Below are 22239 nucleotides of genomic sequence, written 5' to 3' on the forward strand. Positions count from 1 at the left end.
GGAGCAGACAGGAAAATTGTTCTTGAGGTCTACCGACGCGTAGGAGGAGTGGACGTTTCCAACCTGTGTTGTCCTCTGAAAGCTGTACTCCGTCTTCTCCAGTCGAGTGAGGTTGGCGTATTTCTTGGCTTCGTCGAGCTCTAAAAATTCCTGGCCATCCTTGTAGATATAACTTCGATACTTCAAGTCCCTCGATGCGCGACAGATCCAACCCATTGGGAGCCCTTCCTCTTCGCAAAGGAAGAACACGCACTTGTCTTTGTCTTCCATCTTCTTGAAGTTCTTGAGCACCCTCTGCATGTACAACCCCAGTTTCCTCTTCTTCCTCCTCTTCGCTTTGAGCTCAGCATCCTCGTCAGGGATCTCTTCGACGGGAATGATGCATCCAGAGCCGGCAGGATCGACACAGAACAACTTATCCTTGAACTTGCTCGGGAAAAGGAAAATTTGGCCGGGCTTCAGCTCCCTCCCGTTGTTCAACTTCAATGCAACCTCATACAGCTTTCCTCCTGGGACCATCTCCTCTTTCTGATAACCTTTCTTGATCCTCAACCTTGTCCTCCCTTGCGGTCTCCCGAGCTCCAGCAGGAGATCGCGTCCTTCAAACTTAGTAGTAGCCTTCATGGAGCACCCATGTATCGGAAACTTGTCAGGAACGTAATGCTTCTCCTTAGCCTCGACGTCAGCCAGATCGTCAGAGGTGCTTGAAAACTCCATCTTGTTGATGTCGAACTCATCGTTCTCTGCACTGTTGTCGCTGGCCACAAACTCAAAGGTCGCATCAACCTCCGACTCGATAAAATCCGGCACGTCCACTCTATGCACAGTCTTGTATGGTTTTGAATCGTTTCTTTGCGCCGACGTGGCCTCCTCTAATTTTGGTACCTCCATCAATCGAAGGTCATCTTCATCCAGCAGCTCTTGCAAGCGTTTTGCTCTCTTCTCAGACAGGTACTTTTCATAGCTCTTCATCGGTTCATTGCTGATGGTTTTCTTCGTCTCTTCATGTGTCGATGTTATGCAGCAGCTTTGAATTTGAAGAGATCACTTACCTTCTAGGTCATCCTTGAAATTCGAGAGTTTGTCTTGAAGCAACGGATCGTCATCCAACGATTTGATGACGTCATCAAATCTATCACACAAACTCACGTTATCAGTACGGTCAAGACAAAAGTCTCTCTCACAGTTTGCGTCTGTCTTTGATACCCAAGTTGAAATTCTTCTCTGCAATTTCTTCTTCCAAGGCCTCGAATTTTTCAGCCTATCAAAACTTTAGCGACAAACACATCGAACCTCTCATCTCATCAACCTGGTCATGGGTGAGCCCCATGAAATTCTCTGCACCAGGAACTGCCCAGCCCACAGTAGACTCAACTTGCTCCTTGAGCAGCTGCTGGTTCGCCTCCCATGTCTGCGATCTCATCTCAGTCCGTCAAGCGTTAGCAAGATCAAGTAGATGTCTCTCTCACGTGCCAAGGATACACGGGAGCAGATGTAGAGCCATTTCTCCACCGCTCGGCATTGTGTTCTTGCAGCAGTTTCACTCTCGCCGCAAGGATTCTCTCAGTGATCACGTATCCCCCACGCAACCGCAAGGGGCTCTTGCTGTGTTTGATCCACACATAGCTGCTCCCTCGTGCAAAGCTCTCATCCGCGAGGAAAGTTGTCAGCGCTCCGAGGGAGTACGTCACAACCAACCAGGTCGCCAAACCACTCATCACTCGATGAAGTGACAGAGCTTACAGGGTTCTAACAGGTTGAGAACTTAAGAGGTGATGAAATACTTGAAGATACTTTCATGACAACATGATCAGAAGGTTCTGTTGCAATACCCCAAGACTTGCTCTTCCATGAACACTTGCTCTTCGATGCACCGGTCTCATCGTCAACACTTCCTGGTCTGTACTTGCATCCTGGTCTTGTTTTCTCTGTGGAGTCTGCTAATCTCTTCGCTCTGCTTCTCACTTGGTCTTCGTTGAAGTTCCTTCTTCCTCCTCCTCCTCTCCTCAGCTCTCTGCCTGCCGCAGCTGCTGCATACTCCTTGCATGCGACGCCATTAGGCGTATCCGGCTCTAGAGAGCTTTCAAATTCTTCTGTCTATTTTCAAATAATGATGGTAAGGACTTTCAAAAGTCCAAGTCTGCCTCAGGCAAGCAACATGGCCCAGATTGCGCGCGAAACTGATCAGAATGTAGGGCAGGGAGGTGAAGAGGAGGAGGAAGAGAGGAGAGGAGGGGAGAGGAGAGGAGAGGAGAGGAGATAGAAGTTATAGAGTGGAGCTAGAGCAGGGAGCGAGGGCAAAGGATGCAGTTGGACGCCAAGAGGGTTTTCCTCCCTCTGCTCTCACGCCATGCTCTTGATCCATTCCTTTCCTGTTTCTTCCTTGCACGCCCTACTTTTAGAGAAGCGCCTCACACCTACCTCCAATCGTCCGGCATCAGATCTGCATCTTTAGCCTGCATTGCCCTCTCAAACGTTTCTGGTCTTCCCTAAAGCTTTTGACATAGGCGGGAAGCAGGAGGCAATGTCTCGGATGACTGAGAGGCAGATCTTGAAGATGAGCTCTATGGAGTTCGAGGTCAGCCCAACCATTGTATCAACTAGATCACTCTCCTCATCGTCCTGCAGATCCGAAATGCTCTGGGCAACATGGGGTTTTCTGCAGACGACATCTCTGCTGCCATCAAGAAGACGGGAGGGAAGAGCGTCGAAGCAGCCATGAGCGTCTTGCTGAAAGTAGGTAAAAACACCGGCAATGAATTGTGATCATATCTTTGCAGGATGAACGGAATTCTCAGAGAAGCAGCAAGAAGCAGAAGACAGAAGCGAAGCAGGTGAGAAGGTTTATGGTGTAAAACGGTATCGTCTGAGATTATGTTGAAGACTCCTCCCAAGAAATCACCGAAGAAGAGCAGTAGTGTCGTTGTCTTTTTTGTTTTTTTTTATTGAGATCTCCTAATTCTTAGACGAGAAGCGTTCCAAGAAGAAATCGAGCAAGCCTCAACGGTCAGCGTACGAAGTTTTCTTTCTGCAGAAGAAAGAAGAGGTTCGAATATCGAGACAGCTGCATCAATGTAATGCCATAACACATCAACAGTTGATGCAGGAAATGAAGGAAATAACATTTGGAGATCTTAAGAATCGCATTGACAAGGCCTGGAATGGTCTTTCACAAGAAGAAAGACTGCAGTGGAAAGAGGTAAACATGGTCAAAGGGTGAAGTATATGACTGAAATATTCAAAGGAGGAGGAGAAACCAGATAGTGATCATGACGAAGCCAATTTTGAAAAGGCACATAATGAAGATGATCAAAATATGGCTTCTCCAGCTGAACAAGGTTGGTGGCCTGTTGGATTCAGTACGTGCTCTTTCTGAGTTTGTGGATCATCACAGGGGGACAAGATGACCAAGAATCAGGAGGAATCATGGAATTTGACGAAGTTGCAGCTTCAACGAGCACAGAACCACCGAAACAACTCGATATTGGAGATCAAGAGAGAACTTTAACTGGCGGAGAGCTGGATGACCAGGAATCAGATAGTGAGATCGCAATAACATTGCTTCATTTTAATCTGACTTTCATTGCCAATCAGAAAATCAAGAGCGTTTACACACTCCTGTGAAGTTGGAAGTAACAACACAGTCTAATGTCTCGAACGAAAACAATGAGAAGAGCAAAAATCTATCGGAAGAACCAAATACAGCAAACGAAACGTACGAATTGGAGGGGTATGACGAAGAGACGAGTGCAGGGAAAAAGTCCTCGAAGAGACCGAAGTCGCAAGAGAGAATTATCTTTGGAAGTGCACGGCAGATGGCGATTGCAGCAGCAAAGGAAGAAATGCAACAAGAGATGGAGAAAAAATTGAAAGAACAAGTCCAGCAGGAAGAAACCAAGAAGAAACCTGTAGCTTCGTCCAAAATCAAAACTGAAAACTCGACAAGAGATCCTGCAAGGAAGGTTGAATCATCATCAACGTCCTCTACCATCCCAAGAATAAAAGCTTTGGACTCACATGATGTTGATCCTGCATGGATGGGTAATGACACACTTCCTAGAATTCCTTACCTCCTTGTGCTGCTTGCGCAAACTTTGTGGCAGCGATCAATCAATGATTCGATTTGTTTAATCAAACGTGCTCCGCAGGGTTTGTTTACGACGAAGGCCTTGATTCGAATTTACAAGGACCTGATTGTTTTGCTGAATCTACAACTCTACAACTAAAATCGGTAAGCAACAGAATTTCATGATCCTCCAGCTTCTCTACTTTTGTACGTGTTCCGAATTTCGTAATTTGATGATCAGGCGGTTGCAAGTGAAAGGATAGAAAAAGATGAAACATTGGAAAGCTCTGAAGAAAGAAAGTGAGAGGCGCCTGATCAGAAAAGGCATCCTGACCTTGGTATTCAAAGATTGAAACCAAGACTTCGGGGAATGTATCTCTCGGACATCATCAACAAGATCTTGATCAGAGATTGGCAACAAGTGGTGACGAACAAGAAGCTTTACAAGGTGATACATTGCATGTGATGCTTGAAAGTGGAGGTGTATTTGCCTTCTTGTCTTTCTGCTGAACATCTGCTTGTTCCTGAATTTCACATCCATTCATGTCAACCGTTGTTTGTTTCAAAGTCCTCATATTTGTGTCAGTTGCCCCGAGAAAAAAGCCTAAGGGAAATCTTGACGCTGTTCTCTTCTTGCGCATCGGTCTGCCTCTTTACGTTGCCAACGGTTGGAATGAGCTCACGAATGACAGAAGGACGATATTGACAGAAGAAACAAATTTGCACAAAGGTGACTCCTGATTGTTTCTGGGGCCCTTCATCAACTCATTATGCCGCAGTCTATGCCATTATTTCGACAATCTGTGCAAGTAAAAAGACGCTTTCCCACCTTGCATGCGGTCCTGCTCACGTCAGTTGTAGCCCATGGCTCCTGTATCATACAGCAGAAGTGAAACAGTATCAGCGATTGCTCAAGTACTGTTTAGCATGATGTAACTTATCCCTTTTTCTAACATGATGGCAGAGATCAAGAAAATTCTCATCCTTGCGATGTCTATGGAGGAGAACATCTCGCACGCTTGCTCGCCAAACTTCCTGAGTTCCTCACCAACACTGAGATGGACAAGAGCAAAGTATGCAGACGTTTTGTGCATTCAAATACTGCTGTTACGATTCTGTTGATCGTTATCATTTTGTTGCAGGCAAGTGAAATCGTCGAGCAGTTTCGAGAACTTGTAACATTCATAGAAAAGAACGTGAGGTAAGACAAAGACGCTAGTCATGACTATTGCCTGATGTACACAATCAGTGCGATCATCGAAGGAGGTGAAGCAATCTTGAGAATTTTTTGATCTAAGTGAACGCAATCATCAACATTGATTCCCCTCGATTTATTGGAACTGCATGGCAAACTTTCTTACTGTCTTTCCAACTTCTTCCTGGAACTTGTTTTCCTTCTCTCTAGTTCTTTTCCATCTCAACCTTCCCTCACGTACTTGACGTTCCCCACGAAAGCTGCAATGACGGGCTGAGACGAAGGAGGCTAAGGGTCAAAGTGTGAGAACAGAAGACGATGGCAAGGGAAGAGTGAGGAAGAACGACGAAACGACCGAGAGGAGGAGGAGGAGGAGGCTGAAGAGCGAAGAAGAATCGAGGCAAGTGAAGTGGTCCCCGGGCTGAGATCACCGTGTCAAAGGAGCGACTGGCGGCCGTGAAACCACACGCAAGAGCCAGGCAGGAATCCTAAGAGCGATGAAAACCAAGTCAGAAAGAGACGGAGGAGACGAAAACAAGGGCGAGCAAGGGAGGGAGGCAACTGAAGTTTGGCTGTCACCTCGGCGAAAATTTCTCCTGGCGCAAATGCTCCTCGTGGCAAGCCTGTCACTTCGTCCTGACAAAACTGTCAGCAAGGAGGACGAAGAAGGGGAGTTGCGGGCAATGGAGCAAGGAAGACACAAAGAACTCGAAAGTGCGAGAGTGATTCAAGTTGCGAGGGAAGGAGGAGGGGGAAGAAGAAGAGAGTGGGGGGTGGGGGGGGGGGTGGGGGGGGGAGAAGAGAGGAAGAGCAGCAATGGAGGAGGACTTCGTGAAGAAAGATTAGAGGGGATAGAAGAAAGAGATACATCTGAGTCGTTTCCTCCGAAATCTTGATCGAGGAAGTCAGAATCCAACGCCACCTGGACCAGGAGATGGTGACGAATGAGCAAAACTACAAGTCAACAGTTTCACATCTTTCGTCATCCTGATGATCAATCCGTTGATGTTGTTGGTGTGGATACAAACACCTCGAGTCTCTCCCGCCTGCCATTGGTCGCCCTCACAAGAACATCGATAGTGTCTGTGAACTGAGATCCTCCCCTCCGTCATTTCTTCGATCCTTCCCTTCCCTTCGAATCTTCCCCCCCTTCACCTTCAGCTTCAAAGTCTTGCTGCATGGAATCTCGCCATATTCCGGCCTTCCGTCCATCCAAGAGATCTGGTGGAAATCACAAGGGAGGCAGGAGCAGAATAAACTCACAATGGGCAGTGAGATTTCTCCCCCTCCCAGCGCCTCCCAGCGAGTTCCGTCGAGCTCCTTCCCCCTCCCGCTTCCTTCCTTGCAGACCGAGACCTTCTCAAGAGTATGAGCAACTCTGTTACAAGAAGACACGGCACAGAGGAACAAAGCAGGACGAACAGTGACAACATGGAAGAGTTGGCTATAGACAACATGGAAGAGGTGGCTCTAGAGCATGTCATGGGAATACAAACAATCAGTACAAAAGAATCGCATATTACAGTTAGATGACAACCAAAGTCCTCGCTGACCTGAGTCACGATGCTTTTTCCAGCCCCAAAGTTCAATGCAGGGGACGAGCCGCTCGCAAACCCTGTGATCTTCAGGGAGGCTTCACTCAACGGCTCCCAGCCGCTCCTCCCTCTCAACCTCCACAGGGTGCTCCTTGGCGATGATGTCGAAGAAGATCCCGAAGGCTGAAGGCCCGGCATTCACCGGGGGAGTCACCAGCTCCCATCGTTCACCTTCACTCCTCCCTCAGTGGCTGCGATGGCAGCAGAAAGGCCTACCGATCTCAGGCAACCTGGCTGGGTGCCCTGCTGATGTCCGGACCTCTTCATCCTTCGGCTTGTAAGTGATCGACGCAGTGGCTGAGGAGGACATGATTCTGACCGAACAAGATATCACTGAGCACATCGGATTCTGGCATGCCGCGACAGTACATCTCGGTAGCTCCTTCTAAGGTGATTCCCCTCCTCGCGGCAAACTCAAGCTCTGCAAGGTGAACTTCATTCATGCCTGGCCAATAGAACGACAATCACCTTGCTCGGAGCAGTTGGGAAACAGCCTTCGCAGCTGTGTTTTGATCGCATCCAAGTCAACGCTCGGGCGCTGAGCAGCCGTTGACTGCCAAGGGCAAGTCATGGGTCCATACTCATACTATTAGCACCTACTTGCGAGAAACCTTTGAGCAACTTATCCCACTCATCCGGGCCGATAAGATCTTGCTGGTTGACAAGAATGTCTCTCACGCTCTGCAAGAGACCTGTTCGAAGTTCTCCCACGCTCTGGGGCAGGCTTCCCGCTGACACCTCGCGCCTGTACTTCCTCCTTGCTACCAGAGCGGCCGCTCTCATCTCAGCCGCATCGTCTGCAGACACATCGCGGACGAAGACATACTTGTCTATGTACTTGTTGATGTCCTTCATCACCTCGTCTATCGTCGTGTCCACATCCAGGGCACCATCATTGCTGTTTTTCATTGCAATCGCCCTCGCTCTCGTTGTGGACAAGTATCGCCGCCTTGCCAGGTTGAAGGTGTGACCCCGAGCCCTGGAAGGAAAGAGAGACAGAAATACTGTGGAAGAGGATGAGGAGGAGGAGGAGAACGAGACGTGCGGGCTCAAAGAAAAGGCCTGCGCTGACCACATGGAGGCCATGAGGACGAGAGAGATCAGGCTGGTCACCGATGCCGCAGAGGATGATGCCCGGAAGCATGAGCGACTGAAGGAAGATGACGAGGAGGCAGTAGAAGGACGGAGTATCATATATACAGAGAGAGGGGTGGATGAAGAAAGGAACGAGACGAGCAGGGGAAGCTGCTCTCTACCATTCGCCCTCCTCGCACTAGTCGCCATGGTAAAAGGTTCACAGGGCACAAGGCTTTGGGACAAAGTTTGAGAGACGAGTTGCAAGTTGAGAAGTTTGAGGGGTAAAAGTTGAAAGTTTAAGAGTTCTAAGGTTGAGTTTTACATTTTAAAATGAACTTAATATCTGTAGGGGGCCGCGTGCGATACAAATAAATACTTATATGTGGGCTGATAGGCCCAGGGAAGTGACTATCACCAGGGATATTTCATATGAAAAACAATAAGAATTATGAATACTCTCTTTCGATGGTGTGATTGGAGGGCCTCTACATGACCCCTCCCCAACACTGAATGACAAATTTAGACCAGCGACCCCAAGTAGTACCGATAATAATTATATTAGACTATTTAAAAGCTTCAACAATATTTTTAGAGTATTTGTGTGTTTTAAATAGATCTTACTTTGTTTTTATTTCCGTCTATACGCACATCCACCCCACCCCACAATGTGTAAATGCGTCGTTGGGAGGACCCCACCTGTTTTCATTTATTAACCCCACCTTGGTCTTTCGAATGAATTTGTGCTGAGATGTAGGGGTGAGGGTGATAACCCCTTGGAATACCTTTCTACACATCTGACCCCATGGTGAATTTATGAAAAAGGGGACGGTCGGATATTCGGGGTAGGGTCAGCTCTTTGAAGGGGTATTTCTACAGGAGGGGTGTTAGTCAGGGATGGATCTTTGTTGAAATCCGAAGATATGTAAAATAAATCGAAGCGTATCATAGTGAATGTCGCTAGTAGAGGTAGGGTCACATATCATTTCGAGGGAGGATCCAGGAGGGTCGGTGGTATGCAACAAGGTAGGTTGGATTTGATGTCGAAATCAACAGGGTCACTTTGGTGGGGGGTACATATCATCACCGGTAATTTCATAGTAAAAGAAAGGGGTACTCTATGGACCCCAGGGGGTCAATCATTTCATTCAGGGGTCTTCTGTAGTCGGGATCGAAGTTTGAAAAGGAGGGGGTTAGGGTGGAATATGAGGGTAGGGGGTCGTTAGAGCTCAGGGTGTTCAGGGGGTTAAATCTCGTGCAATCGGCTTTCCAGAAGGGTGGGGTTATTGATTGAAGGGGTAGTACATCACCCGTGGGGTGATCTTTTTGTGTTGGATCCATGTAAGCGTTTGCGAAGAGAAGGAAAGGCATGAAGGAATGCACGGAAGGAGAGGGCCGACATTGGAAGATGAAAGGAGGTAGAGAGTGGCTTTAATGATAGGAGGATGAGATGAAACAGCTCGGCATGCAGGAAGAAGGCTGAGAGGGAGGGAGAGACAGAAATGAAAAACAAATGGACGGAAACTGGGCAAACGCAACAACGTGATCCGAAGATATCGAAATTGCAGGGATAGAATAGAAAGGATTCGGAATCGAAAGGTGGTAATAATGCAGCATGTTTTCGATTATTCGAATAATGCGAGGCAGAAAATGTCTAACAGGACTGGGGAAAGCTCGAGCGAACTTTGCGCCTACAATCCTTTGAGAGCAAGCACAACAGATATGGAGGTTGTTCTACAAGATAGTGTCTCAATTGGGGTACACAACAGCACAATCGTGAGGAGTTAGATAAAGAGAAATGAATATTATACTGCGAGAGTATCTCCAACATGCCAAGTTGCATGTCGTATCCATGAACTCACTTTCCATGTACAGGTGCGAAGTGACTTGGATGTAAGCGAGGATAATTGCAGACAAGGGGGAAGATGGTTGTCGAGAGCTTTCCTGTGCCTATTGCAATCGAATATGATATTGCTGTGCAAGGAGGGAAGGCAAACAGTTCAGACCGAAAGCAAGCAAGGAAAAGGCCTTCCATCGAAGAGCTGTTCACAAGGGATCGCGATGTTCTGTTCACCGTGTTAGGACTGCTGGATCCTGCAACTCTTGCTAGAGTGTCTCTTGCTTCTCGTTCCTGGAACGCCTTGGGAAGTGAAGAAAGACTATGGGAAATTCACTGTCGTGTGGAACCACTTTGTCGCAATTCCTGGACTCCGCAGACAATTGTAAAGAATGGGGGATGGAAGAAGTTTTATGCGAATAGGTAAGAAGATGGTGTTCTGTTGTTATGAGCGCACTAATGATTGCTTCAATGTAGAGCAAAAGAAGCAAAACTCGTGCAGGAGCTGTTCAATGAGAGAGACGTTGTGACATTCCGAGACTTGTGGTTGACTACTGGAGAAATCCTTTGGGAAAACGTTATCGGGCCCTTGATTCCAATATAAATGTTGATTCTAGCAGTCGAAATCGTTTGGACAAACAAAACAACAACCAAGGCAGATATAGCGTGTAAATCGATTAGTGACTGGACATGTTTGTAGAGAAACAATATGATTATTTATTTCTAACACACTAATTTAAACACACTTGAAAGGGGTGGCATTGTGCCCCTGGTTCTGATCGAGGAAGAGGAGGTCGCGGTAGGTAGCAAACGGCCAGCTCTTAGCGGGGCAGATGGACTCGACCTCATCCACCACTTTCCTTGCGTTGGCCATGACGTCCAGGCGGAGCTCCCGAGCAATCTTCGCCTTCTTCAGGGGGTCCTCCTCGTGCTCAAGCTCCTCGTACTTGGCCTTCACCTTGGCGCACTCTGCCTCCATCTGAGCGGTGCTGATGCCTGTCTCCTTCACCGAAGGCACGATGTTCTGCGTGATCATGTCGATCATGCATCCTGCCTCGATCTCCACCAGCCCGGTGTAGTGCTGGAGGGCGATGTCTCGGCGAGCCAAGAGCTCCTCCTTGGACATCACCCCGAGCTTGGCGAACATCTCCAGATTCTTCTCGGCTCCCAGCTGCTCCATCGCCTCCACCCCGCTGTCGATGCGGCACAGGCCGCGCTTGCCTGCCTCCGCCTTCCACTCTTCGGAGTAGCCGTTGCCGTTGAAGATGATCTTCCAGTGCTCCTTGAGGGCCTCGGCCGCCACGTCATCAGCCTTCATGCCTCCCTCGATCTTGTCCGCAAACTCCTTGAACGCGTCCGCGCAGATGGTGTTGAGCACTGTGTTGACCATGGAAACGTTCTGAGCCGAGCCGACCGCGCGGAACTCGAAGCGATGGCCTCCGTAGGGGAAGGGAGAGGTGCGGTTGCGGTCCTCCGTGGGGACCTCGAGGGTTCCGAAGAGGTCGCATCCCGTGTCGACAGTGCGAGGCTTGGGCTTGTACTCGCCTCTCTTTCCCCCCTTGAAGCCCTCCAGGTACTCCGTCAGGCTATCCCCGAGGTACGTCGAGATGATGGAAGGAGGAGCCTCCATGGCTCCCAGGCGAAAGTCGTTGCCGGGGTCAGCGATGGCTGCTCTCATCAGGTCGCTGTGCTTGTCCACCGCAGTCACCACAGCAGCTATGAGCACAGGGAAGATATCCAAGTTCCCCGTCACCTCCGCTACTTGCCCCGCATTCATGAGGTTCAGCCCTTCCTTGGTTCCCAGCGACCAGTTGTTGTGCTTCCCGCTCCCATTGACTCCGCTGAAGGGCTTCTCCTGGAAGAGCGCCGCCAGCTCGTACTTGGCCGCGATCTCCTCGCAGAGCTGCATCACGAGCAGGTTCTGGTCGATCTGAGAGGTCACGTGGCCGAAGTAGGGAGCCATCTCGTACTGGTTCGGAGCCACTTCCCTGTGCCTGGTCTTGAGGGGGATGCCTAGCTTGAACGCCTCGTGCTGGATCTCGCGCAGGCAGTTGAGCGCATGCTGGTTCAGCGGCGCCATGTAGTGGTCGCACATCTCCTGCCCTCGAGGCTGCAGCACATGCGATCAGAGGAGCATCAATGCGGCAGGCAGCAGCTCACCGGCATCTTGCCCAGGATCGTTCGCCCGCACTGCTGCAAGTCTGGCCTGCGGTCGTACGAATCGCGAGGGATGAGGAAGAACTCTTGCTCCAGCCCGATGTTGGACTGAACCCCAGCAGTCGTATGCCCCATGAGCTTGAGCAGCCTTACGCACTGAGCTGACATGGCCTGTTCCGATCTCAATAGGGGGATCTTCTCATCGAGAGATTGTCCATGGTACGAGATGAAGATCCTGTATCATAAAGTAAGTTTGCAATAAGATTTTAAACAAGCATCAGTTACGTAGGAGCATAGATCGTGTCGTCAAGAATGAAGATGGGAGAGGTAGGGTCGAGCACGGTGTATGCTCCTGCCGTGTGGGTAGCTGCAAAAGAATCTTATCAATAAGCCTAGAGAGAAGTGAGGGGAGTACCTCTCAGTCCGCCATTTGGATAGGAGGACCCATCAGTCTCGCCACGTAGAAGTTCTCCGGCCTTGAACTTGAAGCATGGCTTGCCATCCGCGCCGAACGTGAACATGTAGTTGTGGACTTGTCCAGTCTGTCCGTGTCTAACTCCGTTGCTGATGATTCAAATCTTAGACCCACACAAAGCTTCGGAAGTCACAAGCAAACTTACGCTCCAAGTGGCTGGAACCAGTGGGTGAAGACCGTGGCATTGCTATCCCTTCCCCAATCCAACAAAGCAGCGGCGACTGAGATAAGGTCACTACGACTACCTGCAAACGTCACAGTAACAACTACCTTTTTCTGCCTTTGCCTGGTCTTTTACCCAGGAGTGATCCTTCAACAGAGCGCTAGACTCTCCATACTTGCCGAGATACTGCACACGCATGTCATTTGAAGAAGGGGCAACGAACTTCGTTGAAAAGGTTTGAAACCAGGCAGAAGGCGAGATAGAAAGCAAGACGAGCATAGAAATAGATGTGTTGCAAGGGAGAAGAGAGTGACAGAAAGAAAGTAAGAATCAGTTACCTTGTCAGCGACAGCTCCGACGAAGACCTTTTGCCCGTAGTCCTCCATTGCGAATTTGCTTGCTACTGGTTTGCGGAGCACCTTTTATAAGAGGAGGGCGGTGCACCCCACCCCCCTGGAATTCAACTTTTCGATGGAATATACTATGGTGGGGTGCATAGGGGTTACAAGATGAAGGAGTTGGTAGGAACATGTAAGATACAGGGGTAGTAAAGGGGAAAAGAAGGGGTACAGAAGCTTCTTAAACCTCACCTCACCTCCAGACAATACCGAAAGGCCCTTAAGTTGCGACTGAACATGCAGCCCATCTTAAAACTGTAATATAAATTTAAAAAAGAAACTACCCACCCCATCGAATACCGGCGGTGGACTGGGCAACTTGCGGTCAAACTTGAGGCAACTTCCGGCAAATTCCGAGACTTGTACTGAAATACCTGTTGATAAATTGAATATTTTCTAGATAATTCTGCAATGATGAAATCAACTTGCAGCACCCCAGCTACGCCTTCTAGACGAGTCACATAAGGGGTCCGTCAACTCATTAAGTGCTGAAGTAGCGGCACACGTCATCCCCCTTATTATCTGCACACAGAGGTGTAAGATTTACTCTCGGCTGAGCCGACACTGAGCTCTTTCTAGTACTGAGGGCCGCGCCCGGGCCGGCCGCGCCGGCCCCGCCGGCCCGGTCTGACTCAGTGACGCCGGGCGGGCGCCGGCAGCCACTGACGGTGTGACTCACGCGCCGGCGCCTGGCACCGCGGGCCGGGGCGGCCCCGGCCCGCGGCCAGTGACTCAGTGAGCCGCCGCGTGACCCGGTGACCGTACGCGCAGCCGGTTGCACGCCGGGGTGTACTACACTGTCAACTAGCCTGAGCCTACGCCGGGTAGCCGAGGCTAGTACTACGGTAAGTTCAGAAGTCACTCAGTAGTTCGCTTGGACCCGCCGGGGCCGGCCGTAAGCGGGCGCTCGGCGCCGCGAGTCACGCGGCACAGCCGGGCCCTCCGGCGCGGCTCCGGCGGTCACTCAGCCGGTGACCGTCCGTACGGTCGTTCAACGGTTACCGGGATCTTACCGTACGGTGACTGCCGGGGAGTCCGATCATCCAGCCAGTCCCGGGGCGGCCGCCTCCCGGAGTGACTGTGCGGGCGGCGCCGGGCCGCGGCGGCCCGGCCCCTGTGACTCGCCGGTCACGGGTGACCGGCGGACTCACTGCGGGGGCCCGGGTCACGGTAGTACGGTGCCGTCTCCCGTACGGTCGGCCACTATGAACTTAAATCCCGAGTCCCGTCGCCCGGGCCCGGCGTGATCACTGAGTCATTCCCGGAGCACGGTTCCGGCGGGCCGGGGCCCAGCATGGAGTTCCGGTTCAAGTCCAACTGAGCCGCCGCTCGGCAGTTCGCCTCAGAACAGTGCGAGGGGGGGAAGGAGTGGAGTTGCCTCGCTGTTCGATACTACCAGGAGGTCCGAAAGTGGCGGCGCTTCATGCAGAGATGGCAAAGGGAGCTCAAAGGGATCAGTGAGAGTCTGAGCCGATGCAGACCTGCCATGCCGCATGCTGGTGTGTTAGAGATGCACATCCACCCTCACCTGGGCAATGAATGAAGAGATTCGAACAGGATAGGCTCAATCACGATGCCGACATATCTTGTGAGCATGAAAAGTGCATATAGCACCCTGTTGCTTCTAGCTTGTGCTATGCAAGGAGCAAAATGTCTGACAACAGTCTTCATGATTCCTGTATATGAATGGACCCTTGTTTGGAAGGTATGGCGTTCCTTCATCTCATTGATATGAGCATGCTATAACGGAGCCTTTTTCAAGGAGTGGAGAAACGAAAATTATTTATATGGATCAATCTGGAGACCGACATCTATTGTCAACTTCGATAAGAGAGGTAATTCCATCGATTGATCGCATTACATCTCACTAGGTTGAATGACAGATTTTCCTGGTGAAATGAACAGGGAAATCGATGGTTATGATGTGCGAAAATATCTGTCAAGCAAGGATTGGGAGGTTGTTTACCTAGGCGATGTGTTTGTTGCAGGTAAATTCTTCCTTCACTTTGAAATCTTGTAACTAACGTTGTTCTTAGGAATCCAAAAGCCCAATTTCGTGGGAACAATCTTGATTATCGATCAGAATGGACAGCCATGTCCTGTCGGAGTCCCATGCTTCAATCGCAACGAGAGTTTTGCAATTTATCAGGTGCGCCGAATGACAACAAGAATTCTCAAAGAAAATATTCAATGACGCTATTGAAGGGGCCTTTGTATGCAACACCTGACGGAAATGCTTTTGACACCATCTGGAGCTCAACTATATCTCAGGAAAAGTTTGATCACTTTCTGTACAGGACAACTGAGCCCTGCCGTAATTGCAGTGCACTGAGCAAACGTCGATCAAAGTTCCGCTGCTTTGCAATGGTTGGTTTGCTCGAGTTGGAATTCTTCCATGTTTGAAATGAGAGATCCCAGCCGAAAGTGCAAGTGAAGGCAAATGCCAGAACGAAAGTGGATACGCTGCGTTACAGAACCCGATCACGATTCAGAGGCACGCCAGTTGTGCGAAAGACACCTCTTTTGATGCTCCTTCATAGGCCAACATGTCCGGCAAACTTCTTTGTGTTAGGGCACATCGCTCTCAAGGGCTTCAATGGCAAGTTGTGCGTCTAGTCGAATGAAAGTGATCAGGTGTATAGGGTCGAACACGGCGGAGCTCCCGATGTCTCAATATAAATGCATCCATGAGACAATGCTGCGAATGACATCGTTTGAAGTGCTTTCCATTGCAAACTCGTTTCCTTGCTCAGTCCAGTTGCAGGCTCAGCCTGTCTTCTCAAGCGGGTCGCCTGGTCTGCCTTGTCGTGTCCCGTGTTGGTGGGATATTGACGTCTCTATGCAGGCACAAGCGTATGGAACCCAAGCCTGATATCTAGAAACTACTCCCAGGTGTCTCGAGGGAAGGAAACGATTGCACTCTCTTACATATGCTCTCTCAAGGAGTTTTCGATCTGGAAAGCGAATTGTTCAGCCGAAAGTTGCAATGTGCATGGCCAGTGCACTGACACTATCACGCAAGGCATGCTCGCTCCTGTCCTGTCATCAGATCTCAAGGTTGTTTCAGGCTTGTTTTACGGGAGTCCAAATGCAAATGTACCTGACCTAGTCATAACTGGATCTTCAACATCAAATGTTGCAACAGGACCGAGGAAGACTTTTGTAAGTGAGTTAATAACGAGTGACTGAGTCTTAATGGTGCAGGTGTTTCGTTGCTTTTAGAGACTGTCTTGCAATGGAGAGCACGAACGGTGCTGGTGACTTGTGCTCTGACATTGCAATCCACAACGCAACCTGTGACTCAGAGCTTGGAGGATTTACCAACACATCCTCATCACCATTGATGGATCTGAAAGGGATTTATCAAGTAATTCCCAGCGGGATTCCAGATAGATATCCTCTTCCTTTCCTTGTGACTCTGCTGGTCAATCCAACAATTTGTGAAAAAATGGGAAAAACAATGACGGGGATCGGCGCTGCTGTGCTTGTCAACCATTTCGAAACAAAAGTGCTTGCAACGCGTGTCTCGACAGACCTGTGCGAGATCGTACTTCAGATACAAACAAACGGTGAATTGAAACCAGGCCCTGCAATTTTGTCACTATTTGCCGTCAATTCGCAAGGGGCCACAGAAGAAATCTTGATCAATGGAAATCAAGCATGTCCATATTTTCATAACCTTGGGGTATCATTGGGAAGATTGTATGTTTACAAAAATCCAAGTCAAAACGCGACCATCATTGCATCTCGAGCATTGAATGCAGATTGTGCCTTGTTTGTGCTCGTTAAAATGCCTTTCTTCACGCAAACAATGCTCTATGGAGAATACTTTTGCTACTGGAAGAATCAGGGAGACAGATTGTGGCGCGAGGCAAGTCCGTCTAGAGCCATCTTCGATCCGGCCACCTCAGCAAGAGGAGTGCAATGCCACATCGCTGGTTCTACATCGAGCCGAGTGCTGCTCAAAGTTTCTATCAATGGCCTCCAGGGCACCTTCCACCAGCTCTCAAATTTCATCACTCGATTGGGAGATCCAAGCTCTGCCATCCCTGGAGAAGGTAAGATTTGATCTTGCTCTGTGTCTTCCTCCTTCTTCATATCTTGAAGTCCCAAGCAGGTTCGTTTCGCATCTTCTCGATATCCCCGAATAGTGGACCTCGCCAAGGAGGAACCCTGTTGACTGTTCGCGGGAAATATTTTTCAAACTTTTGCAATCCAGAATTTTGCACTGATATCCAATGTCAATTTGTCTTGTCTGACTCGCAACGAATCGGCGTAGATGCAACAGTGACAAGTGATAACGTCCTGACATGCACAACCCCAACAGTCTCAAGTCAGTTTGAAACTGTGCAAGTCCAGGTGAGCACTGATCCTAATCCCGCGTGCAATGTTCGCACCAATTCAAGTTTGCCGTACAACTCATTTTCCTTCCACTATCAATCTGATGTCGCTGTACAAGTTCAGCAGTCGAGCGCTTTGTGGTACTCGTGCAACCCGTCCGCGCAACAATCTTGCGATGTTTGGCCCAACATTAATCAGTCAGTTCAGAGCCTCGGCTATTACACATGTTTGAGTGGATTCACCTCCCAAGACAAGAAAAGCACCTCTCCTGCATACCCAGTCTGGTGCATAAGAGCCCTTCCTATCGATGCTGGGAGATTTTATCAGTTTACAATCACAGACCCTTTCATGAAACTTGCTTCTTTTGTCGTCAGAAAAGTTCCAGTGGAATATCCTGGGTACTGCAATCGAGCAAACCTCTCAGAGTCTTGGTCAAAGATTGAGACGATGCTAGACTACAGGGTCTTCGACCTCTACGATCGAACGTACTCACAAGGCGATTCGATCCCCGTCGACAAAGAAACGCAAGGCAAACGCCTCGTCGACAAGATCTTCTCTACAGCTGCAGCCAACGCTTCGAACCTGACATACATGAAAGACGCACTGAACGCCATCGGCCAGCGATATGGCTTTCTTGACCTCTCGCTGGTATTTGCCATCGAGATGGATTTTACATTGGCTGCAAACTATTCAGAGGCAAACCTTCGGCTGAGCACTCCTTGTGCGCTTTACCCTGCCAAGTTCGGCCAATATTCAGGATTCTATGGGGAGAGATATGCAAGGTATGCTGTTGTTGAGAACAAATCTTGAAGGAATCTAAAAAGAATGCAGCACTGGCAACTATATCAACTGGACAGAAGCAGGATGGTTAGCTGGAAAGCCAGCATGTGAGGACTTGTTCTCATGATTTCTTCTCACGCCGTCGGCAGGTGTTCCTGTTCCTGGACATGAAAACGCCTGCTCTGACCAAATCAAGTTCTCACCGAACATGGAGGATCCGATCGGCGTGATGTTGACTCAACCAGCAACGATAGAGACCAGCACCACCATCTCAGATGATGTTGAACTGCCCAAGTGCCGCACATGTTGACTAACTTGACTCGATGCAGACGATGGGATGCGGGAGGCTGCGAGCAAGTTTCGACTGCTCCAACTTCTCTCTTGATGACTGCATCACGAGCATCATCATGCAGACGAACCCCAACGCCTTCTATCGCAACATGGCCGCTCGTCAACCCTACAAGTCCGGCGTCTCCTGGTGTGACTTCACGTACCCGGAGCAAGCAGGTCCCAACAACTTGGGGGAGATGGGATGGAGGGCAGGGGCTGCAGCCCCTGGCAATGAAGATTGGAGGTGAGCGGTGAGGAGGAGGCAGATGCGTGTCTGACGACCGCTCAAGGTACTTCTACCGCGAATCTCCGTGTGTCCGCTGCAGACAAGCACAAGAGATTTGCAACGCTCTACAAGCAGAGGACAAGATAGTGAACAACATTCCTGTTGGTCCTTACAACTTGAGCTTGGGTGACTTGCCTTGACTTGCTGCTATTCGAGCTGACCTGACGACGTTCAAGGGGATAAACAAGCAGCCATCGAGATCAACCTCGGCTGCTTCGGGGGAGCAGCAGAAGATGAGGTGCGCAACAAGGAGAGCGAGTCTTGGAGTGTTTGACCGAGTCTCAGTGCTGTGATGACGTGTCCAACTTTGGATTGGAGAGCAGCTGGCCGATGCTGAAGGGCAGGTGCATCCGAACCCTTGAAAGATGCGTCAGACCTTCATCGAGCCATGTCTGCGCGAGAGACGTGAGGCCTCGTCGAGTGATGGTGATGCCTCTGACCCTGCTGTCAGGATGATGCCAACGGTGTCTGCTCTGACCCTGCCACTGGCCAACTTCCTCTGTGCACGCCAAGATAGGTCGAGTCATTGTTTGTGTAAGACACGAGGCGATCTAAATATGCGCATAGCAAGTGAACCATGTTGTAGAGTTTGTGTTGTAGAGAAGTAAAAATGACTAAAGACTTTAATGGGAGTGACCAGACATCGATCATAAGTCTAAACTGTCGAAAAGCTCAAGGGCCCAATCATGATCAGGTTGCTTGTACAATACAGTCATCAACAAGTTCTCCACTTCGAGCTTGAAGTGCTTCAATGGTTGCTGTTCGGATCTCGAGAAGTTGACCTTGAGCACAACTGCAAGCAAGCAACGGGCGTCCAAGGAGTCTTCGAGGAGAGCAAGCGACATGAAATCTCTTGCTATGGCTTCGGCAAGCACAAGATCCTCTCGCTTTCCCTCACGGACCAGCAAGTCTGCGTAGGCTCTAAAGACGTGCCGGTTACAGACTTTGGGATCTGACAAGATAGCAGAGGGAGAGGAGGAGTCAGAGAGATCCAAGTCCAACACATAGAAGTAGTGACCTAGTTGACTTCTATGCTTCCAACTCTTCCAGGTCCACTTTCTTTTCCGCAGAATTTTCACAGCATTGACAAGAACCTAACGAACAAACTTATTACCCACCTCCTCCTGCATCGTTTCTCAATCTTCACCTGCGAGAGATGATACATGGGAGAAAACGAGATTGCTCGTGACTCAATCTCCTCCGTCTGATTCAGTTGAGCAAGTGCGTCCTTCACTTCCCCTTCTTCTGATTGCACAAGAAGACACCCAAAAGCTGCCATGGCAGGCTCGTAATCGCTGCACCACGACAGAGCCCGTCGGAGCAAGAACATGCTGAAGGAGAATATCAGAGATAAGAAAAGAAGGTCAATTCGCACTCACCATATCAAAACTTTGTTGTCAGGGCAGAGTTCTTGCACGCACTTGGCGAGGAGAGTGAAGGCTCGTGGATAATGTCCGTACAGTTTGCTATTGTAGAACCTGAAACAAGAACATCTCAGGCTTCCAGGAGACCGTATGGAGATGGATACTTGTATTCTGCCTTGCTCTCGTTGCCTGTCATCTTCATAAATGAGGAATCAAGGGACTGGAGCAGCATTATTGTCAGTTTGTCTCCTGCGATTGCAGCTTGCAATTCAGAAGATCACACGTCATAAAGAATATCATGCGCTCTCTGGAAATCTTGCTCCAAATTCATTATACATTCCGCCAGTCTGTACGAGCAGACGAAGTCATCCACACGTGCTCTGGATTGAGATAGATTACCCGATTAGAGCATACCCAGTCTTGGGATATTTCTCCAGCACACTTAAAAAAAGCGCCTGGGAAATGACAATCATTTTATCTCTCGTAAACGACAGCTTTACCTGAGCTGCCATGTAATCGAACTTCGCATCCATGAGGTACATCCCATATTCTAACTTCATGTCAAAATCCTCTGGATCGCACATGACAGCCTGTCGGAAGTATCTCTCAGCCATCTCGATATCCTCCTGCTGTTTCCAGTGAAATCTGACACCATATTCAGCAGCATAAACAACATCTTCTTCTTCTACGGCAACTTCATCAGCATCATCCTCATCTTCATCTACATCAATTCCATCCTCATTTTCATCATTTTCTCCATCACCATCGAAATCATTTTCGTCTCAACACTTCCTCTCACTTTGCGAGCTCGAGGAAACCCTTCACGTTGTCTTGTCTGAGCATCAACCCTGGCAAGTCCAGAGGGCAGGCCTCGCGTGCCATTCCCTCGCTCACTGCCTTGCTGGCATGCGCTTGGAGCAGGGAGATGTCGATGTTTGGTCCTGCTCCTGGTCGACGAGCTGCAGGTTCGCGGGGAGGACGAGAGGAGTTATAGTTGAAGACAAGCTCCAACTGTGCCTGTGTCAGCATGTCTTGATGCTCCTTGCTCAGCTTCTTGGTCCTTATGAGCTCGGATGTGGTGTTGAAGTCGTGCCACAGCTTTAGGTATCCATACCCCGGACGAGGCACATCTTTGGGCTCGAACTCGAACTCGATGTTCCTGTCCTTCACTTCCCAGCGGCACTCGTCCTCGTCCAAGATAGGGTCCTGCACGAAGACCTCAGACTCTATCCTCGCCCGGTTCGACAGTTTCAGCTCCTCCCGCGGGGAATATTTGGTCGCACCAGCAAACATCAGAGCAAGTTCCGAAGCATCGGGAGGCGGCAGGATAGGGTAAGGGGTCGGAGAAGAAGCTTGATAGGAGGGGTATCCATGATCCTTGTCGTAGAGGTAGTCTGCTTCCGAGAAATTGGCAGCAATCATGCGAGACTGCATCTCCTCCTCGGTCAGAATATGAACTGGGGCTGGCCCAACCTTGTTCTCAAGCTCTTGGATCACTGTCTCGATGTCTCCTGTGAACTCAAGGCGATATGGAAACTCATCCACCATCGAAAAGGTTGTGTTGTCGTGCTCCTCCTTATCCTCGCTGTTCTCTGACACGTCCGTAGTGTTGTCGTCCAAGGAAGATACACCAACATACAAGATCCTCCGGTCGGGCGATACATCCTGCCATGAGTACTTGACGTTTCCTCCATCCCAACCGACATCCTCTGAGTGTTTCAGCGGGATGTGATGAAATTCTTTTCGAGGATCGAAGGACGCTGCTGGTGCTTTAGGAACTTCAGTTGCGGGGAGAACGGTGATCTGGCATGCCAGGAAGCATCCTAACAAGCATGTCCCTGCACCAGCGGCCAACCTCATATGATATGAAAGCAAGACACGATCTGAGCACTAGAATGCCATCTTTGCGATGATACACCTGAAAGTCATGAAAGCGTCTCTACCGTACGCATCCTCTGCTGTTAGACTCATTCATTGCTCAACTCATCTGCTTATCACCCCAATCCCTCTTCCAGGCATCCCGGCGGGTGTATCTGATTTCAACCCCAAGGTACCACCTTTGCCCTTCCAGCTTATGATCTCATCTATGAAATATGAGATGTTGGAGGTATTGGAAATGAGGAGACGTTGGCCTCCGAGTGGAAGACAAAATGCGCTTGAGCGCATGTTGGAAGCGAG

The 22239-nt window shown here is 49.6% G+C and overlaps 6 protein-coding genes across 6 annotated transcripts; 3 read left to right on the forward strand and 3 right to left on the reverse strand.

The window, feature by feature from the left end:
* Positions 1-2524: 2524 nt before the first annotated feature.
* Positions 2525-5358, forward strand: GUITHDRAFT_105335 (hypothetical protein; the record flags this gene model as incomplete). The annotated part of the gene is made up of 17 exons (XM_005835627.1): positions 2525-2578; positions 2629-2736; positions 2781-2834; positions 2884-2917; positions 2967-3046; positions 3098-3199; positions 3245-3338; positions 3395-3541; positions 3595-4041; positions 4149-4231; positions 4308-4366; positions 4415-4514; positions 4653-4709; positions 4759-4796; positions 5031-5139; positions 5209-5267; positions 5316-5358. 17 exons carry the CDS (start codon positions 2525-2527, stop codon positions 5356-5358), a joined length of 1668 nt encoding a protein of 555 aa, XP_005835684.1.
* Positions 5359-5384: 26 nt separating this feature from the next.
* GUITHDRAFT_162284 (hypothetical protein) lies at positions 5385-7942 on the reverse strand (the record flags this gene model as incomplete). Its single annotated transcript, XM_005835628.1, has 13 exons — positions 5385-5549; positions 5693-5749; positions 5841-5897; positions 6130-6183; positions 6236-6307; positions 6417-6482; positions 6525-6617; positions 6815-6883; positions 6933-7027; positions 7073-7153; positions 7176-7301; positions 7325-7409; positions 7457-7942. The coding sequence occupies 13 exons, from the start codon at positions 7940-7942 to the stop codon at positions 5484-5486; spliced, it is 1407 nt and encodes a 468-aa protein (XP_005835685.1). The 3' UTR covers positions 5385-5483.
* Positions 7943-9804: 1862 nt separating this feature from the next.
* Positions 9805-10512, forward strand: GUITHDRAFT_151663 (hypothetical protein). The gene is made up of 2 exons (XM_005835629.1): positions 9805-10190; positions 10245-10512. Exons 1-2 carry the CDS (start codon positions 9856-9858, stop codon positions 10369-10371), a joined length of 462 nt encoding a protein of 153 aa, XP_005835686.1. The 5' UTR covers positions 9805-9855; the 3' UTR covers positions 10372-10512.
* Positions 10504-12948, reverse strand: GUITHDRAFT_68506 (hypothetical protein; the record flags this gene model as incomplete). Its single annotated transcript, XM_005835630.1, has 7 exons — positions 10504-11877; positions 11928-12159; positions 12210-12291; positions 12340-12488; positions 12545-12620; positions 12670-12748; positions 12901-12948. 7 exons carry the CDS (start codon positions 12946-12948, stop codon positions 10504-10506), a joined length of 2040 nt encoding a protein of 679 aa, XP_005835687.1.
* Positions 12949-18327: 5379 nt separating this feature from the next.
* Positions 18328-19322, forward strand: GUITHDRAFT_151664 (hypothetical protein). The gene is made up of 6 exons (XM_005835631.1): positions 18328-18361; positions 18411-18655; positions 18702-18823; positions 18874-18935; positions 18983-19102; positions 19149-19322. Exons 2-6 carry the CDS (start codon positions 18414-18416, stop codon positions 19212-19214), a joined length of 612 nt encoding a protein of 203 aa, XP_005835688.1. The 5' UTR covers positions 18328-18361; positions 18411-18413; the 3' UTR covers positions 19215-19322.
* Positions 19323-19344: 22 nt separating this feature from the next.
* Positions 19345-21921, reverse strand: GUITHDRAFT_105339 (hypothetical protein; the record flags this gene model as incomplete). Its single annotated transcript, XM_005835632.1, has 7 exons — positions 19345-19791; positions 19845-20028; positions 20077-20175; positions 20343-20408; positions 20461-20516; positions 20562-20706; positions 20861-21921. The coding sequence occupies 7 exons, from the start codon at positions 21919-21921 to the stop codon at positions 19345-19347; spliced, it is 2058 nt and encodes a 685-aa protein (XP_005835689.1).
* Between the last annotated feature and the right edge of the window lie 318 nt (positions 21922-22239).

The sequence above is a fragment of the Guillardia theta genome, assembly GCF_000315625.1.
Source record: "Guillardia theta CCMP2712 unplaced genomic scaffold GUITHscaffold_20, whole genome shotgun sequence".
In the NCBI taxonomy this organism is placed as follows: Eukaryota; class Cryptophyceae; order Pyrenomonadales; family Geminigeraceae; genus Guillardia; species Guillardia theta.

What these genes read in the sequence shown, in the direction of transcription:
- GUITHDRAFT_151663 (XM_005835629.1), top strand. Translation starts at nt 9,856, where the DNA reads ATGGTTGTCGAGAGCTTTCCTGTGCCTATTGCAATCGAATATGATATT. An exon ending in AAGAAGTTTTATGCGAATAG is followed by an intron (nt 10,191 to 10,244) that starts GTAAGAAGATGG and finishes GCTTCAATGTAG; the next exon opens with AGCAAAAGAAGCAAAACTCG.
- GUITHDRAFT_151664 (XM_005835631.1), top strand. Translation starts at nt 18,414, where the DNA reads ATGGGATGCGGGAGGCTGCGAGCAAGTTTCGACTGCTCCAACTTCTCT. An exon ending in CCTGGCAATGAAGATTGGAG is followed by an intron (nt 18,656 to 18,701) that starts GTGAGCGGTGAG and finishes CGACCGCTCAAG; the next exon opens with GTACTTCTACCGCGAATCTC. An exon ending in GCCATGTCTGCGCGAGAGAC is followed by an intron (nt 19,103 to 19,148) that starts GTGAGGCCTCGT and finishes CCCTGCTGTCAG; the next exon opens with GATGATGCCAACGGTGTCTG.